The following is a 20,200-nucleotide window of genomic DNA, read 5'->3' as shown; positions in this document are numbered from 1 at the left end:
CAGAATTCCGAGCCCAGGAGCAGACTCACTGTTCTCAGACACTTCCAGGATGTAGCGAATCAGGGGGCTGTTCCCGTCGAAGGGCTCCGCCCAGCTCAGGTTAATGGCCCTCTTCTCTGATTGGCTGAGCTGGGCCACAGGGTTCTCCGGGGCGTGAGGGAGCTGCCTGCGTGAGAGGGACAGAAGGAAGGAGAGAGAAAGAGCGAGAGAGAGAGAGAGAGAAGACAAGGAGACGAAGAGAGACAGCGGAGGAAGAATAGAGAGAGAGTGGGAAAGGGGAGAGAGGATGACAGACAGAGAGGAAGAGAGAGGGTAGAGAGAGAGGGGAGTGAGTGAGAACAGAGACAGAGACAGAGTGGTAGAGGGGGCAGGGCGGGGGCTGGCACTGGAGACGCAGCCCCGGTGGGACCACAGGGGCGCTGGCGCATCCCATACGCAGGGTGGCGGGGGGGGGGGGGGGGGGGGGGGCGGAGCACCTGACGCGGATGTGGGCGCTCCGGGAGTCGTTGCCCCCCGCGGAGGTCACCCTGCAGGTGTAGGTCCCGATGTCACCTGACCAGGTCTGAGAGATGTGCAGCGTGCCGTCAGCCTCCTGCCGCATCCTGGGGGTGGAGCCCACGTTGAGGACAGCGCCCCCTTTCTCCCAGACGTAGCTTAAAGCAGACGGGCAAGCATGGTCAAAGACTTACACGCCTCATATTACACAGTGTACATTATCAGCTTATCTGTTCTGCAGTTCATACCAGTACACACACACACACACACACACACTCACACACACAGTATACAAACACACACATACATACACGCAGGACACTAACAGTAACATGGTCCTTATAACCATTACAGACAGGCAGGTCAGCTCAGTGGGAGTAGAGACCGCCCATGGTCGTCAGGACAGCAGAATCACTGGCCATCTTCAGACTCAAGACCCACCTGTACAGAAAGCATCATGGCTCCATCGCCAGCCCCTAGTACTCCTCTCATTTCCGTTAATTCAGGTTATGGTTTCATATTTTTCTTAGAGCTTACTATGGATTATATGCATTATTATACTCAGTGGTCTGGGAATGTTGTTAGCAAGGCCTAGTACACCTGCTGATATTAATCATGTGAATGCATGCATGCTCTCCTACACTGAAAGATGCGAAAATACTCCGGATGAGATTGTCTGTTAAATGATGTAATGATAAATGATGTAATTAGGGACAGGTATGTCAGTTCCAGGTAGATCAGCTACAGGTAGGGTCAGCCTTTCCACACCTGACGGTGACGCTGGGGTCATGGGTCACTCCGCAGGCCATGACGGCTTTCGTCCCTTTGATGACGCTCTGGTCCTGAGGCGGGCTGGTGATGCGGGTTCGAGCTGGAGATCACAGACACACCAACAGAACGTGAGAGGGAGCGGGGGGAGGGTGGGCGGGGCTGAGGCTTCAGCACGGTCTGAACAGAAAGGGGAGCCAGGGGTCACGCCCGTACCCAGCACCACCAGACGGGCGGACGCCTCGTCGATGCCGCGGGAGTTGCTGGCCGTGCAGGTGTAGGCGCCGGCGTCCGACATGTGGGAGGGGTTTACGAGCAGGCTGCCGGACTCCAGCAGGGCGAAGCGGGGCAGCTGGACAGAGCCGCTGGCCAGAATCCGCTCGCCTGGGGGGGGGGGGGGGGGGGGGGGAGGCGGGGCGAGGAGGGGAGGGGCGAGGTTAGGCCCACTCGTGGACAGCCAAACCGCACACATCCGTATTTTCCAGCACAGCATCCGCAAACACGCGTCTAGCGGGCGGGGGGGGTCAGGTGCCACTCACCTTTCTGCCAGGTGATGGCCGGTCGGGGGGCACCCGTCGTGTCACAGCGGAGGACGACGGACAGCCCGTCGATCACCGCGCTGTCGCTGGGCCCGGCGGTGATGTTCGGGGCGATGCCTGAGGAGGCGGGGGGTTGGACAGGTGAGAGAGACACAGGACACGCATACGCACGCCTCGTACGCAGTTCTTCTGCGCGGCGAGATAAATAAATACACCCGTCAGGATGAATAAAGAACGCTCGTGATCATTCCCGTGCCAAATAATAAACCCTCTTCTGAATTCAGTTGACGAGAGTGCGACAGACAGAGAGAGAGAGAGAGAGAGAGAAAGAAAGAGAGCGATCAATGCAGAGGGACATTGCAAGGTGGAGACAGAAGAGAGAGGCAGAGAGAGCTGAGCGGCAGGCTGAGCTGGCCTACTGGTCACGGCGACGTAGACGCTGGTCTGGACCTCTCCGGCCCGGTTGCGGGCGAAACACTGGAACATTCCGGTGTCATCGGGCAGCAGGCCGTTGATGTGCAGGCTGCCCCCCACCAGCACCCTGTACCGGGGCGTCCTGACCGGGCTGATGGGCACAGCATCCTTATACCACACTATGTCCGGCTGCGGGACCCCTGAGGACACAGGGAGGGGAGGGAGAGCAGTACTGTACCGCTTCCATCCTGCAAACCCATGCGCGCATCATACACACAATATTCACACACTGCACACGCACTATATAAACTATATACACTATACATACACTACACACACTGAGCATACAATACACACACGGCACATGCACTATATAAACTATATACACTATACATACACTACACACACTGTGCATACAATACACACACGGCACATGCACTATATAAACTATATACACTATACATACACTACACACACTGTGCATACAATACACACACTGCACACGCACTATATAAACTATATACACACACTGTGCATACAATACACACACTGCACATGAACTATATATATACTATAAACTATGCATACACTTTACACCACTACACACACATTAAAAACAAACTACATATACACTATACACACACTATACATGGACTATACACAAGCTATATATACACTATACAACACAGTATAAACACTATACACCATGATACGTACACTATATACTTGTACACTCACAGACACACATAAACAAGCACCTTTGGCCTGGCAGGGAATATCCACCACCTTCTCCATCTCAGCAGTGATGCGTTTCTCAGGCTCCTTCACAAAATGGGGGGGCTCTGGGCAAGTAGCATGGCAGAAAGCATATTAGAGGGATGGTTCAAAATACCAAAATAATAAAGCTTAACGTGCAACTTCAAACCCACAGGGGTGGCCACAAAAGGGTGAGGCAGCATGGCCTGAGGAATGCTACAGGCTAAGGGGTAGAGTGGGGCAGGGCAAAGCAGTGCGGAGCGGGGCAGGGTGGGGCAGGGGGTAGGAGTGGGGCGGGGTGGAGTGTGGCAGAGTGGGCCAGGGCGGGGTGGGGCGGGGTGGTGTGGGGCAGAGTGGGCCGGGGCGGGGTGGTGTGGGGCAGAGTGGGCCAGAGCGGGGTGGGGTGGTGTGGGGCAGAGTGGGGAGGGGGGGTAGGAGTGGGGCAGAGTGGGCCAGGGCGGGGTGGTGTGGGGCAGAGTGGGCCAGGGCGGGGTGGGGCGGGGTGGTGTGGGGCAGAGTGGGCCAGGGCGGGGTGGTGTGGGGCAGAGTGGGCCAGTGTGGGGTGGGGCGGGGTGGTGTGGGGCAGAGTGGGCCAGAGCGGGGTGGGGCGGGGTGGTGTGGGGCAGAGTGGGCCAGGGCGGGGTGGTGTGGGGCAGAGTGGGCCAGTGTGGGGTGGGGCGGGGTGGTGTGGGGCAGAGTGGGCCAGAGCGGGGTGGGGCGGGGTGGTGTGGGGCAGCGAGGTGACGGTCAGGCGCAGGTGACGGAGCAGCGAGGAGACAGTAAACTGAAGGGGAGGCGTGCGGGCGTGCAGGTGTGCAGGCGGGCAGGTACCGAGCACGTGCAGGTGAGCCGCAGCCCTGGCCGACGGCGCGCTGCCGCCGAGAAGCTGCGCCTCGCACTCGTACAGCCCGCCGTCCCCGACCGTCGGCGAGACCACGGTTAGCCTGCGGTTGAAGTCGCTCAGACCGCTGCCTACCACAACGCCGTTCTTCCGCCAGGTTATACTGAGCTCGGTGAGCGGTCTGAGAGAGAGAGGAGGGGAGGGAGAGAGAGAGGGAGGGATGGAGAGGGGGAGGGATGAGAGGCAAAAGGGACAGAGACAGAAAGCAGACCACGAGGGAGGTCAAATATACACGCTATGTTCTGATATAATCTACCCTACTTTGTGTATGATTAGCCATTTTTGATATTTTCCATTGTAACATTTTGCAAAGCATTTGCAGCAGTGTTACTATTTCTAGTGACAGTAGTAGCATGTGCTAATTGCTCACTCATTTCTTCTTGCACATTGTTAGATGCTCAGCAGTTAGCATTTCACATTTACATTTCACTCCTGCTGCAGACACTCTTACCCAGTGCAAATTACAGAGCTTATTTAGATTTTTTTTTTATTTTATTTTTTACATATGACCCATTTACACCGCGAGACGGTTCACCGAAGCAGTTCAGGTTAAGCACCGCGCTCAAGGGCCCGACGGCAGCGCTACGCCCCGGAGGGGAATCGACCCGACGTTACGCTACGCCGCCGTCCCCCGCGTCAGCGCGCGTTAGCCGCCGTCTGACTTCGCCGCGCTTCGGGGAAACGCGAACGCACGGCTGTCATCCTGCGTGAGACGCAGCACAACTTAAAGGCTGAGAAGGCTGAGGGAGGGAGTCACTCCTGCCAGACCGAGCGTCTCCTCCTCCTTCAAGAGGAAAGGAAACAATCCCGTTTCATTTCGCAGCCGCAGAGTGCTTCTCTACGGATGCACTTCCCAGAGGAAATCAACAAAAAGAACTAAATATTTGCACAAACATTTCACATATATTTACTTGATTTATGCACTGCATATTTGGCAAACACTAACAAGGATTGTCCCTGTAAAGAGTCCTGCAGAAAACTCCCGGCAGGTTCGATGTTCATTTGCGTGTGTTGATTTGGCAAACACATTTTTCCACAGACCCTGGGACGCAGTTCCGGTAAACAATACGACGTGTAAATAACCAGGATGAACGCGAGCACCAGATCAGCCAGCAGCACTGTAAATATTTGGACAAAAGCTGTTCAGACTCATCCAATGTGCGCACATAGGCATAATAAAATAGTAAGCGTGAAATTATATATAAATAATTGTTCCAAAAAATTTTAATCGATATCAAACACCAGAAAGGCTTTCCCACACCCCTATGATAACTATGCCTTTTTCTGAGGGAGGCTGAAGTTCAGTGCATAGATGAGACGTAAAGACATACGGGGGGGGGGGGGGGGTCTCATTCACCTGGCATTAGCCACACACTCCATGATTACCCCAGATGCCCCTGTCACCACACTGGTGTTTCTTGGGGGGATGAGGATTTTGGGGGCGATGGGGTCAGCGGGCCCCTCCACCTCTGTGAAAACACAAAAAGGACAAAGAGGGCGATGGAGGAGTCAAAGACTGCACAGTCCTCGTCCTCGCCACAGACACAACGAGCCACCAGAGGGCGATAAAGAGGCGGCTTTCCTTTCTGCAGTCATTCACTTGGAGCTTACCTGATGGGTAAGCCACACATCCTCGGACGAGATTGGCTGGCATCGTTCTTGCCTCCCACAATTGGGTCGCTTGTGGGCATTTTCTGTTTTAAAAACGTACATTCCTTAAATGTACATCGATTGTGTATTTTGGAAATTCCCACACAGCAATAATTAACGAGTCCTCCTTCACAGAACTATGTGGAATGGGGGAAAAAAAAAACTGAAATCGGAGACGTCGGATCTTTAATGTGATTGGTTATCGCACCATGTTCTCCGGCTTTCCGGTCCCTCCACCCACTCGCCACGCATCGCTATCCCAGCATGCCTTGCGGGCGTTGAAACTCGACTTCCATCGAAATGAAGACAATTACAAAGTAGCTTCTTGTCAGAGGATGTGTGGGTTTACCCTTAGGTGGGGCTCGTAATGTGATGTCTTATGCAGTGCTCATTTTACCTTAAGAGTGATGTAACGTGTAATAATTCAAACATGCCGTTATAACCCGATAAGAGCAGCTGGGTTTCACTCGCTGTAGTTCATATGGCCTATGTTGTGTCAGTGGTGTCATAATGCCTATCACTGCATGCTTTGTAACCTTATAACAGTAATCATTATGGTAGCTGTAATGTTTGAGTGTGCAAGAGTTCAGATATTTTGAACTGCAAAAAAAAACTTATAGAAAAGGCATAAAGGCAGGTGCTTGTGTCTGAGTGTGTGTATGTTTGTGTGTGTGTGTGTGCATGTCAGAGTACAGCATCTTCATATCTGTAATGCATTTTTTGAGTATCTGCCATTCGCTACTGCATTTGTGTTTGTATGTATGTATGTCTTTTTGTATGTGTATATGTATATGTATGTATATGTATATGTATGTGTGTATTTTGTCTTTGTGTGAACATTGTTAGGGAGGGAGGGTGTGTGTGTGTGTGTGTGTGTGTGTGTAGGTGTGTGTTTTCCTGACACTCACTGTCCACAGACAGAGTGATGGGCTGGCTGGTTTTATTCTCCCCGTTCCTGTCGTTGACCGCCTGTGCATAATAGCGTCCGGAGTCAGAGGCCACAGAGGACAGGATGACCAGGGTGTTGTCCAGGGCGATGGCTCTGTGGGGGGCGCAAGAGGTCAAAGGCTACAGGAAAACCGGGCATTTCAGAATGCCTACGCCAAGGGCCTAAAGTGCCAAGAACTGGAAAACCAGGACGCGGACGCACTGGAGGCAGACAGACCCTTACATTCGGCTGCTGGGGGGAATCTTTCGTCCGTCCCGAAACCACGTGATCTGAGGCTGGGGGAAGCTGTGCATCCGCGGGGGGGCAATCACAGCCCCCTCACCCTGAGAGACGACCTGTGAACGCTCTCCCTCTTCGAAACCCCCCATGTCTGAGAGAGAGGGAGAGAGAGAGAGAATTAATGTATTAATGCATAGTGGGTTCGGGTGTGAAAAACTTGAAGCAAACGGAGTCGCCTCCTTTTATTTAATCAAAGCTGCATCAGCGAAGGTTACAGGAAACTATACGAGTAAATTAGAGAATGAGATACACACTCACCCACTGCACCAGCTCCTGTACTGGAGTGGGAACACACACAAGCACAGCCACACTCAACTACGGCGCCCTCTGCTGCACTGGAGTGGTGTAACCTGCACACCATCACAGCCACACCCACAGACAGAAACCAGAGCTAGCGCAGTACTAACATGCCACCTGCACTTCCGTGCTTCGCTGCAAGAGGGAGCCAACGCGGTTTCTGACGATGCAGCGATAGAAGCCGGCATGCGATCGCTCCAGGGAGGGGATCAGGTACCTGAGGGGGGGGGGGGGGGGGGGGGGGGGGACAAGGCAGGGGAAGGCAGTTAATACACCTGAACTAACTCAGGGAAGGCAGTTAATACACCTGAACTAACCCTCTTCTCCCCTGCTGGGGCATAAGGCCAGAACGATTTTACGCCATCTGTCGCCATCTTTTACCGCCTTCGGAGCTTCAAGCCACGTTAAACCCATCTCTTCCGGCTCGTCTACCACCGTTCCCCCGCCATGTTGTTTCTGGCCTGGCACCCGTTTCCTTTCCCCCCAGGCAGAGTCCATTTTGAAGCTCTACATGCTACGCTTCCCTGGGGGGCATTCACAGGACGCGACTGAGCCGCCCGACCCCGCCCTTCTCTACGTCCGTTCCCACACAGTGGCAGCCCGTCGTCCTCTCGCACAAACGTCTGTCACAACACAACCGTGTTCTGGTGAAAAGAGGCAGCCGTTACCCAGGCGGGCCTTCGCATTAGCGGTGATACTTTGTGACCTGTTTGGATCCATGACGATGGCCAATGTTTGTTTCTTTTTCTTCTATTAAGTTCTCACAAACACGTACATATTTTATATCATTATTTGATGAATCTAAAGATATTAGTTTCGTTTCTTTATACATTTAACATATGCGTACACACATTTTATCCGCTCCTGTTGAGCAAATAGGTATCCTGGATTTACGGCCCTCTTGGAGGATATGCCCGTGTGTAATTGCCCATATTCAATAAAAATCCCTGCTTCTCGAGAAAGAGAAAGAGAGTGAGAGAATGAAAGATACACACATAAGGAAAAGGTAGTTTTAAGTTCAGTCTTGATGCATTAAAAAGGAAATGACCTCAAATCACAATGAGGAAGATAAAGCAGCCTATTCAGACACAGGATGGAAGGAAGGGAGGAAGAAAGAAAGAAAGAAAGACGGTTTTTTTTCCTCACAATAACTTTTCTTATTATACCATAGTGTCCTAAGTGAACAGCTGGCAGCAGAAGTGAAAGAGGGAGCACCATGGAGTCCTGAAATGGGCGGGCCTGTCTGGGTGGGGTGGGGTGGGGTGGGGTCGGGACGGGTCCGCTTGGCAGGCTGCAGCCCGCCGCTCACCTGTACTCCAGGGAGAAGCGGGTCAGCTCCGTCCCGTTGCGAATCCACCGAAACTCCAGCGGCCAGCTGCCCTCGGCCATGCAGGTCAGCACCAGGCGGTTCCTCTCCAGGTGCAGCTGCGTCCGAACCGGCTCCATCTTGAAGTAGGGGGGCACGTCATCTGCGACAGAGGGGGGTGGGGGGGGTTGGGGGGTGGCGTTAGCTCGCTGAGCGGGGGCGGGGTATCAGCAGAAGTACGTCCCGGCCCAAATATCGGTTATCTTCCAGGACCCGGTGGGAGAGGGCAGGAGGGAGGGATGCCCCGCTGTGCTTTTCGGGGACGGGTGCAGCGTTGTGAAGAATGCCCTGTCACGCACACACACACAAACACGAAAACTAAAACACACACGCACACACACACACACGCACACACACACAAACACGAAAACTAAAACACACACGCACACGCACACACACGCACACACACACAAACACGAAAACAAAAACACACGCGCACACGCACACACACGCACACACGCATGCTCACAGCCTGCCTCTCGCGTTCCTCTGACCCAATAGAGCAGAACCGCCACCCACTTAGCACTGCGACAACACAAACTGATAGCCATTAGAGAATGCAGCTGGAGCGTTTAATGTCTCGCTGAATTACTGAAACAGTACGTCTGGTAAACTGTGTGTATGTGTGTGTGCATGTGTATGCGCACGTGTGTATACGTGTGTGTGTGCGCGTGCGCACGTGCGTGGGGTGTATTAAATGCACAAACATAATAGATAAGGTACTTCTTTGCACCTACAACTGCAAAAATAAAAGTGAGATGCATGTAGAGTAGTGTCTTGTAATATGACGTGTGGCGTGGGGTAAAGTGTTATATGCAACATGTATGTGGGGGAGGGGGGGGGTGGTGTGTTACATGTAGCATGCATGTGGGGTGGTGTAATACATGTGAGATGCATGTGGGGTGGTGTAATTCATGTGAGATGCATGTGGGGTGGTGTAATACATGTGAGAGGAGTTGTGCTTGGGGGGGTAAATGTGGGTCCTAGTGCATATGCGGCAGAAATTCATATGTACCCCCCAGGGTGAGCAATTCGGCTGCAAGTTGACTTTTCAGGTTAGCGATAATATGACCCCACAGGGAGAGAGATCCTGGGTTGGGCCGTTAAATGTACCATTTCGCCTTAATGGCTGCAATAATAAAATCAATAAAAGTACATAAATAGGCTGTGCAGCCAGCCCAAGTAATGTAATGAGAGACTGAACGTTCCATTCAGTCGAGCAATGGAGCAAGAAGAACCCTTTGCCTCCACATCTCTGGGGCTCCGCCCCCAAACATCTAAACCCAGCCCAATTCCCCTCCCCAAACCTCTACAACCAACCCAATTCCCCTCCCCAAACCTCTACAACCAACCCAATTCCCCTCCCCAAACCTCTAAACCCAGCCCAGTTCCACTTCCCAAACCTCTAAACCCAGCGCAATCATGTATATCATGTTAACACATCACTGAGATGCTTACATTCTTGTGAACCTGACCATATGTGTATTTGTTTTTTGTTTTTTTACTCTTAAACAAATTCAAACAATTAGTTAATCTGATTAATCTCATAAACCCCATATTATAAAACAACCCAGGTGCCTCCCATTACCACTCTCCAAATCCCCTAAAATCAGCCCAAATGGCTTACATGACAACAGATAAATTATAATACATAGACAGCCAATCCAGTATTAATTAAGTCCAAGCAAAGGTGACTCCGGTCACGTACAGAGATGGGCAGGAACACCAATGGGTGGACAGACAGGCAGGATTAAATATGTGATTAGAATGTTCTTAACTGAACATTCTAATGCTGATGTAACAATCCCTACTGGTAATTGAAAGCAATTGAGTTCAAGAACACTGACTCAGAATTCTGGAAACAAAAAAAAAACATTCCTGAAAGCCTCCTCTTCAAAGGGTTAAAGGCACTTGTGAGAAAAGAGGAACAAATTCAGGGTGAAGACAGAGCACAGGAGCCGCAGGCCCCACCAAAACAAATAATATGTGCAGTTTGTGCTGACACATCCTCTTTACCTGCAAACCCTCTCTTTCCCTCTCTCATCTCCCCTCCCGCCCTCCCTCGTTCTTTCTTTCCCTCCTCTTTGCCCCTCCCCCTCTGCCCAGCTGACAGCTACGGGGAAAAAGCAGTTGGTTCCGTATAGCTCATTAAGTACCAGAGGCTAGATCACACGAGTTAACAATAAACACATCCAACGGGAGATCAGATTAATCACCAATCAGGGTCGGACATGCCGATCACATGATGTAAAGAGAAAGTAAGGGAGAGAGGCCTCATTGTATTTTGGCTGGCTAATCCAACTAAAAACAACTTGGCAAATAGACTGCCAGGAAAAAGACCCGTGGTATCCTTTAATGTTGTGGGTGCGGCCTGATCCTGCAACACTGTTCCACAGCCGACAGGCAGGGACAACCAACCAAACAAAATAATAAAAGGAAACCCTCAGAGCCTTGCCTACCACGGTATTCAGCACGCCACAAGCCCATTCTCAGATACTGAAAATGTTCCCACTTCTAAAATGCAAGTTTAATGTGGCCTTGGAAGACATGATGGAAGCCAGAACAGGAAATTAGATGTTTTGTCATGTTCCCCTACGCATTCGGTGCATGACTGAATGGCGGCTCTGACTAATGTGAGTGGATGCCACAGAGTAAGCGGGAGAAGGAAACAAAACTTTGGTAGATTTATCAAAACTGAAATCATCCAAAAACATCTTCAATGAATCTTCAGTGGGTATATGGGATACACAGACAGACAGACAGGCAGGCAGGCAGACAGAGGCAGACAAAAACAGACAGGCAGGCAGACAGAGGCAGACAGAGAGGCAGACAAAGACAGACAGGCCGGCAGGCAGGCAGGCAGACAGACAGACAGGCAGGCAGGCAGGCAGGCAGGCAGGCAGACAGACAGACAGGCAGAGAGACAGACAGGCAGACAGACAGGCAGACAGGCAGGCAGGCAGGCAGGCAGGCAGAGAGACAGATAGACAGGCAGCATGGTACAGGGAGCACTAACCCCGCCCAGCTGCAATAGTCTCTCTCACCCCGTCCTGTCACCCCTATCAGCATCACGGACAGAAGCCACAGCCCAGAGCAACAGAGCATGATCAGCAGCCTGATTATTGAATTACTGGGAGCCAGCCATCATCCATCACCAATGCCAGCTGAAGGCAATCAAGACCTGGCTGGCTCTCCTACAAAAAGGCCCCCGCCCCAACAGACGGGGAGCTTGCAGAGTCTCCAACGCATCAACAAGACTAACACTTGTGCTTATATCTTTTATCCCCCCTCAGAGACAGACCCTCAACAAGCAAACCCCTGGTGACCCTGATCCTCTTGGGATTCTCCTCTGGCACTGTAATCCCCAACTCCCCCCAGCCCCCACCCCGACCCCAGGACCCTGCCCGCCCTTCCCTTCTAAACCGGAGTTAATGTTCCTCACCTACCCCCCCCCCCCCCCTCAACCGTGTCGTCCCTCCGCTGTTCCTCACATGGCCCCTTTTCCACAGATCCCTACATTAAGGGCCTCACCACAGCCAGCGTCCTTTGCCCGTCGTCCGACCCCAATCACGAGACAGATCTGAAGAAGGTAAAGGGACAGCGAGGGGTCACCAACTCCATTACGAGCGGAGCTACCAAGCCCCGCGACCCACCTACTCTCATCAGCTCCTCAAAACACCCTGTTCCCCTGAGCGAAACAGCACGTAAGGCTCAGGCCTCTCAGTTACTTACAGCATAAAACAGCTCCACCCAGGCAGGGTTCATGAAGCCTCACTGGCCACTTAACTAGATTTAGGGGGAAAACGCTGAAAATAGGGCTAGTAAAAACAGAGGGAAAATGCCATTCCTAAAGCGGTAAGTGCAGCAATAGTTTGTGTTAATTACACAGACTCAGCCATCTGCGGTGATTATCTACACTTGCCTGGATTGTTAGGGCTTAATTACCTGAAAAACAGAAGAAAAACAAAAAAACACACATATATATATATATATATATATTGAACCCTGCTCTGTCAACCTGCACTCTAAGTTTTCAGTTGTGTTTCAATGCACAGAGGGAGTATAAACACCCGGTATTAAGATTTAGCCAGTTAGCTTCTCAAAATGAAAACAAGGCAACCGCACGCCCCCAAAGTACCACAAAGTCGTAAACGGTACATTCGTGTGCCGGTGGCCGTGCATCGCTTCCTTAAAAAAAAAGAGATGCCGTAGTAGCGCGTTTAGCGTCAATGGCCGACGTTCAGTCGACATTTCTCGCTCTCGGTTATCAGTCAGGGTTGAGGACAAGCGTCGATTCGTCCCAGCCGCCGTTTGTGGCAGGACACCGGGCGTCAGGAGCAGCCCAGCCGGGCTGAGCGGCCCGTTCGGCTCATCATAACGTTCTTAACAGCCTTGCTCACGCAGGGAGGCTTACACGGTTTATATATATATATATTTTTTTTTTTTCTCCACATAACTCATTTATACAGCTGGCTATTTACCGAGGCAATTTATGCTGAGTGCTGTGCTCAAGGGCGTGAGCACACAACTCCTTAATCGCTACCCCGCAGGCTTCTACGAGAAGAAAGGATTACAGGAAACCAGTTTACCTCAGACTAATTTAAAGTAGTACCGCATCAATTTGCACATTCTGAAATTAGTATTGTAATAAAACGAAAAAATGCATGAGGGTTTTTTTTTTTTAATAACTCATTTCCAACCCTAATTCTGGCATTTCTTACATTATGGAAATTAATTATGTAGGCTATTTCCAGGCCTCCCTCATCGAAAGATCATGCAGCCGGACCACCATATGAACCAGTCACTGTGTCAGAGAAACGGCACCTCTCGTTTCATTACTAAGTTTGTATTTCTATATGTATCAAGTTTCACTGGGGCATAGTGGCAGAGAAGGTGTTAGCCGGCTTGCATCGGCTTTAGTTATTTAGTGGAAATCCAGCTCAACTTCATGGCTAGCTTCATGTTGGGTGTGCACGCAACAAACTATAGAGTTGCACTGCAAAAGGTGTACAACCCCTGTCCGCTGAGAAAGGGTGCATTTCACTGCAGGTGAAAATCACTGTCTGTGGGGTCCATATTCGTCATGGTGTGTGGAAGCATCCGCTAAGTTTAGCCTCCCCGCCCGGCACACACAACTCCAAGCATCTGTCTCAGATTACTCGCATTACCTCCAATTCAAGCCTTTTCTTAGCATTAGCACCTCTGTCTGTCTGCCGTCGAAGTGATTCCAACAGACACATTTATTTTAAGATCATTCATTCAAGGGGCATGTGCAAAGACATTATTGTGGCAATGGATATTCTGCACTGCGACGCAACACAGGAAGCTCACGCCTCAAACTAGAACCTCCTGTTGTTAGGAAGAACAGCAGCTGCAGAATCTGTGGTGACACCTTTTCTTATTACATTCCAATTACGTAGAATGGAAGCAAACTCATATTTGAAACTGCCATTTTCAACGTTCATCTCAACCATCCAAAACAAAAATGCGTAAACTCCTGTTTGTCATTTACAGCCCAGTGTGGGGAGCTCAGCTCCTTGCAAAAACCGCACCACGGGTACTGTACCATCACCATCACACTGCCGACACAAAAAACCTCACTGGAGTTCAAAACGTGATCACGCGCCACAGATCATACATGAACCAGCAGACTTTCTCTACACAGCTAAAGAAAACGGTTCAGCTTCAACCAGAGGAGCAGCAAGCTGAAAGAAATGTGCCGTTCACTTCCCAGAACCCTTAGTTCTCTGCTTTATAGAGAAGTCATTTGAACGCTGACACCTTTTTTTAACAATGAACAAACACCAACGAAGTGGCTTGTGATGTGCTGCTAGGTGTGTTTTTGTTAAGAGGTGAAAATGTCATTTCAAACTAATGCAGTTACAATGAATCCCAAAATCCCAAGTTCTTCAATCCTATGAACCAAAAAAAAAGAAAAATGTATTATGTTCAAATAAACCACTAATGAGGTGTTTCCCTTTTTATTTATTTATTTTTTATTTTTTTTAGTACAAACACACTGCCAGCAACACCCTCCTTTCACATTGATTTTAGCAGTGCATAAGGATATGACCCCAGGACAAGTGAAAGCCAAATGCACATTTTAATTAACAGCTCAGTCAAACCTAAGTTAAACGGACACACACAAAAAAAAAAACTTGTATAGCATTCACAGTGAATATTACATATGTCTATTACACAACTGAAACAAACCATCACAGTCATAATCCCATGGTGTAATAAACTGGTTTCAATAAGTGATAAACAAAATAAATAAAGCTGAACCTAGCTACATTAGATTCACAAAGCTGAGGGGGTCACACCAGCTGAATAATTAGGCTAAAACCTTCCTGATCTGGTGAAAAACGCATTAATTCATCTCGTGATTCATGAAGCTGTTGCTGGAGACTTTGGAATGAAAATTCTGCTACTATGTCGTCTATATGGTTTATATATCGTCATTGTAGTTGTAGTTGTATCAACCGTAGCCCAACACTCCGGTCCATTGGGGGCATCTTACTACAGACAGATCCACACTAACCAACCATATTATTGCACTAGCTTCGGCTTGCTTACCCAATGTGCAGGGCAGCGGGTTAGGGTTAGGGTTGGGTTAGGGTTAGGTGCTGATGCCGTTCTCATTGGTCTGTATGCTTCCGCTGCCTGGCACATCTGGCAGTGATGCAAACCCTCACATCCTCACACTGTGTTTCAGCAGGGTCGCGGCCTGCATGCGGGCCAGGCAATCAATCCACTCCGTTCCGTGGCCCACTGAAGACCTGCGTCTCAGTCGAACCCGTGGTCCCTGGTATCCTCCGGTGCCATTATGGTCTCCTCTTCGACTCTGACGCAAAAGGGGCCTTAGTTCATAGCCCTGGTTGCTATCCAAGATTTCCAGGCAGGTCAGTAGGTCAGGAAACCAATCTCTTTTTTCACCATTTTCATCCCCAACCTACCTCTCAATGGGTGGCAGTCACAATACTGGAATGTAGTGGAAAAAATTAAAAATAAATAAAATCCAGACTTGTAACTCAGGGGTAGGCTGGTGCCAATCTCAAACTAGCAACTGCTGTTGTGCTTTTGAAATGTCCAGAGTACAATCTCCATAAGTATAAATGTTTAAAGCAATAGCTGTGTGAAGGCTGTCTGCACACAAGCGTCTGCTAATAAAATAGTATGTCAACAATGAGACAATCCAACACACTCCCTCCACTCCAGTCTCAGCCTGCTATTCCAACACACTCCCTCCACTCCAGTCTCAGCCTGCTATTCCAACATACCCCCACCCTTTCATTCTCACCCAGCCATTCAAACACACCCCCACCCTTTCATTCTCACCCTGCCATTCAAACATACCCCCACCCCTCCTCCTCACCCTGCCATTCAAACATACCCCCACCCTTTCATTCTCACCCTGCCATTCAAACATACCCCCACCCTTTCATTTTCACCCAGCTATTCAAACATACCCCCAACCCTTTCATTCTCACCCTGCCATTCAAACACACCCCCACCCCTCCTCCTCAACCTGCCATTCAAACACACCCCCACCCCTCCATTCTCAGCCTGCTATTCCAACACACCCCCTCCCCTTTGGCTGACATTTAGCGAGGAGGAGCACCATGTGTTTGATATCGGAGTCTGCTCCCTCCGCTCTGGTCCACTCTGAAGCCACGCCCGTGCTACCGAAAGCCATGAATAAGTGATGGAGCATGCTCCACGCAGACCGCCGCCCCGCTCTGCTGCCACCGCACGCAGCTGCCGGCACCGCCTGCGTCTCTGCAGGCGAACGGCCCACGAGAGCTCCCCCCAAAAAATCCTAAAGCCGGCGTGCTATCAAAGGCTCTGAGGCACAAGTTTGCCGCTGAGCCGACAGAAGTGAGACTCGTCTCATCGAATGACGAAGCGGCTTACAGAGATGAACTCTCCTCCGCGGCCAACTTCTGTCGCTTTAACAGCCTGCGGCTTAGCATCACAAAAAAAAAAACTAAAGAACTGCTTGTGGGCTTTTGCAAAGGAGAGTTACTACCGATGCTCTTTAACGGTCAAGCAGAGGAGCGCGTGGACAGTCTTAAATTCCTGGGAGCAACAATCTCCTCCTCTCTTAAAGTGGAGGACATCATCATCATCATCATCATCATAAAGAAAGCAGACCAGAGACTCTTTTTCTAAGACAGCTCAAGAAGTTCAGGGTGTCGAGAGAGGGGATGGTTCAGTTTTACAGAGCAGTAATACAGTCCACTCATACCTACTCAATAACGATCTGGCACAGCAACACTACTGCGCGCCAGAAAAAAAAAAAAAAATTCTGAATGGAATTGTACATACAGCTTCCAAGATCATAGGCGCTGAGCTCCCATCTCTCCCAGTTATCCACCACACCCAAAATGAGCTGCAAGCACCGAAAATTGTAAATGACCCCACGCACCCAGCCGACCCCCTGTTTGATCCACTCCGCTCAGGTAAAGGTACAGGTAAAACACTTAGGAGAATAAAATCCAGATCATCACGCTTTATCCGTTTTTTTTTTTTTTTTTAAATGCCTCGCAGGTCTGTACCAAGACTTTACGACGCGGGACTGCAATGCCAGTGATTTACGCAACTGACACGTGCATGCGCATAATTTTAAATTATGATTTTAAGTGTGTGTGTGGGTGCATGTATTTATCATAAGTGTATGTATTTATTCTGAGGGGGTTCAAAGGGAGGGGTTTGAAACTAGGATGTCTCCGTCTTTGTATAATTCATGTTTTGGGGGCACACCGAGACAAAGTTCTATCAACCGTTAAGTTGATTTGGCAATAAAGTAGTGAATTGAACTGATCTATGTTAGGGATGCAACAGTACATATAAATAAAACCAAATAATTTGATTAGCCACCCACAAAAATGAATTGTGCATGTGCTTGGCTCATTTTGGTTGCTTAAAAAAATTAGAAACAGGAACTCACAACTTTGCGGCTTTTTACAATTTATTTGTCATGTGAAGGTTAAACTGGCCATTTCTTTTGTGAAAATAAGAAACACAAAGAACTATTTGTACAGGTGAAGTTACGGTGAGTGCAGTTTATAGCTGAAGGTAGTCGGTCAGTTTGTGAAAAGGCAATTGCATGGGAAAAACAAGTTAGATGATCCTACAACAAGCCTTGAGCTTCATGGATTTAGTATTAAAAACAGTAGTGATGGGGGGGGGGGGGAGGTGGTGGATAAAAGAACGTCTGTGTGCAAAAATTGCTTCATAAGTGCGTCGTATGATTATTAAACACATCAAACATGATGGTCCATTTGCACCGACATCACGATGGTGTGTCTGTTACAAGCACAAGAAGCACAAATGTAATAGCCTACCTGAAGCGTCGCTTTCCCTTTCGAGAGAAGTAGCAAACGATCGATTAATTTTAATACATTATACTGTATGTAAATTTCAAGTGGAAAAACCTATTATTCGTTTCTTTAATCTGAGATTCTGTTAACACAGTCTAATGCAGGTAGAGTTTATGCTGCATTTTATGTTCATAACCTTAGCCAACAATGTGGGTAGTATTTTCTACTTCTAAAAAGGCACTTTTCCTTTGGAAAGAAAACCTGTGAAACCCCGTTTGTGCTCAGGCTTTTGAAAATGATTACATTTTAACAACCATTTTAAATAACATTTTTGTCAAATAATCGAAAATGAGATTGCCATTGACAGTGTCGGTACTTTCTCCTCTGCTTTACCAGAAATGTACAGAACAGAACTGAAACCGTGACCCCAACACCGTGAAATGGTGTGACCCGTTGCACCCCTAATGCACGTGTACGTGTGTAACGGAGCGAACCCTCCGTTCGTGCGAGGCCATTTTTTAAAAATTTATTTAATTTTTTTAAAGATCTGGTTTTAACTGTGTATCTGCCTATGGTGGCGGTTGTTTGTCGTGAGTAGGCTACGTCGCTTTCATAAATGTAGCACGCAACATCTATGTTTGGCGGTTTGTCAACTCAAACACATTCAATACCATAATGTACAGCAAATAACTTAAACATACACATCTGGTTTCAAACATGATCATCTCCAAAGTTCACTGTAAAAAGTTCACCAACCATCCTCGTAACGTGTGTATGTATGCAAATGAATTATTTGGCAGATTCTTCTGTTGAGAGACTTGCACGGTTGTCTTGGCGAGGTTCAATGGCGAACAAAACAGTGAGGTCGTACAGAAGGCACGTATGGAAAAGCAAGCATTACATGAGCGACAAAGCATTAAATGAAGCGCTTACTGAATGAAACCTGCTAGGACCGTACCATTGTTCACCTTACATGCCGCGCATCTGCATGAAAGCAACAGTGTTTTACAGTTGTCCAAGACAGACGACTAGCTGACTAGCCCACCTGAAGAGGACTGGTGGCCTTGAATCCAAACACCACGCTCGGAGAATGAGTGCGCCTTGTCAGTGCCATGTTATACAGCCTGACACTTCTGCCAGAGCATGAGGAGAGTGAAGACAGAGGCGTGTAGTGTAGTTTACTCAGGCCATCGCACAGGCCGCCAAAGCTTTCCTGCCAGCTTGTCTGCCCCAGCAGTGCCAACTGAATCAATCGGCTCTGCAAATACGTAAGACCTCCGAATCCAGTATGGACTGGTCTCAGGTCACTAATCAATACCCTGACTGAAAAAAAAAAATAGTAGAAAAAATCTCCTGCCAAATCAATGAAGCGCAACACAACCCTGCTCCACTCCCCAGAGTCGCCCCGGCAAAGCAGCTTTCTGAAAAGACCAACCCAGCTGGAACTGTGGATCACAGGCGTGAGAATTCTCAGCTGCAAATAAAACGTAACGAACTGAAGAAAAAAAGTAAACCAAAGCAACACAACCCCCAACATGGGCCTGTAACCGCATTTACTGGTAATTGCCTAGCTGACAATTCAAATGCTAAATAAAACCCCTTAACCTGAACAAATGAAGTGTCTTGAAACATAACATCACACAGCCCCTGAGAATAATAATAATAATAATAATTTTCATTGATTGAACAGCACAAGGTGCTTCACAAAATACATGAAGAAAACAAAATTACATCAGCTAAGCAAGACAATGACAATAAAACAAACATTTTTTTAGTTTTATAGAACATAACATAACCAATTATTTCCTGACTCCACTTTTAATCAGGGTTGCCAGACCATGTAGAAATGCATGGAAGTCAAGATAGGAATTTTAGAAAGAGTTACAAAATAAAAGAATCATGGAAAATGGGAGTCCCCTGAAGATTGGGGGGGGGGGGGGGGGGGGGGTTTGAAGAACAATTTTGGGAAATTTGGCAACATTGCAAATAATCACCTGCTTTAACTACCCCTGTCCTAGACGGAAGAAATGCAAACAGCTCAGGGGACTCAGAAGAAAAATTCACATCATAAAACCTTCCAATTTAGCACAACCTTTGTGCTACCATCCATTTCGATTCTTGTGACCAGGGGATAAAATTACTTTGGCGCGCTGCAACAACCCGGAGTTCTGCAAGCAATGGAGGCTAATATAATGCAAATGAGCATGACAAGTTTTCTTAAAAATAAAATCTGGGGTATGCAACATTAATTACAAAGGGTGGAGACAGGCAGAGCACTGATCTGGCCTCGTGGGAAGAGGGGCAGTGCAGTGCATGTGTGATTTACGAGGGACATGCAATGTGTGTGCTGGATGAGTGATTGGGGGGGGGGGGGGGGGGCGGCACATATTATTTGCAATATGTTTTGTGCCCACTAAGAGGCCCAGTGCGCATTAATCTTTCAGAGGGTCCAGAAATTCTGGC

General features: G+C 48.9%; 1 protein-coding gene across 3 annotated transcripts in view; it reads right to left on the bottom strand.

The window, feature by feature from the left end:
* Positions 1 to 20,200, bottom strand: part of LOC118216614 (protein sidekick-2-like) — a 70,056-nt gene that overhangs the window by 27,647 nt on the left and 22,209 nt on the right. For 2 of the 3 annotated variants that reach the window (XM_035397950.1, XM_035397951.1), the window contains exons 2-14: positions 8,358 to 8,517; positions 7,159 to 7,265; positions 6,695 to 6,842; positions 6,432 to 6,565; positions 5,231 to 5,342; positions 3,804 to 3,994; positions 2,975 to 3,058; positions 2,222 to 2,416; positions 1,803 to 1,919; positions 1,480 to 1,647; positions 1,264 to 1,366; positions 477 to 653; positions 30 to 166 (exon numbers count right to left, since the gene is read on the bottom strand). In XM_035397950.1, the coding sequence (XP_035253841.1) occupies positions 30 to 166; positions 477 to 653; positions 1,264 to 1,366; positions 1,480 to 1,647; positions 1,803 to 1,919; positions 2,222 to 2,416; positions 2,975 to 3,058; positions 3,804 to 3,994; positions 5,231 to 5,342; positions 6,432 to 6,565; positions 6,695 to 6,842; positions 7,159 to 7,265; positions 8,358 to 8,517 (1,833 nt within the window). Of the gene's footprint in view, positions 1 to 29; positions 167 to 476; positions 654 to 1,263; positions 1,367 to 1,479; positions 1,648 to 1,802; positions 1,920 to 2,221; positions 2,417 to 2,974; positions 3,059 to 3,803; positions 3,995 to 5,230; positions 5,343 to 6,431; positions 6,566 to 6,694; positions 6,843 to 7,158; positions 7,266 to 8,357; positions 8,518 to 20,200 lie in introns of those variants that run through there. The other variant, XM_035397952.1, reaches the window with a different exon arrangement.

Source organism: Anguilla anguilla, chromosome 17 (assembly GCF_013347855.1).
Source record: "Anguilla anguilla isolate fAngAng1 chromosome 17, fAngAng1.pri, whole genome shotgun sequence".
Taxonomy (NCBI): Eukaryota; Metazoa; Chordata; class Actinopteri; order Anguilliformes; family Anguillidae; genus Anguilla; species Anguilla anguilla.
The sequence above is the reverse complement of the archived record's forward strand: the minus strand, read 5'-3'. Positions and strand labels throughout refer to the sequence as shown.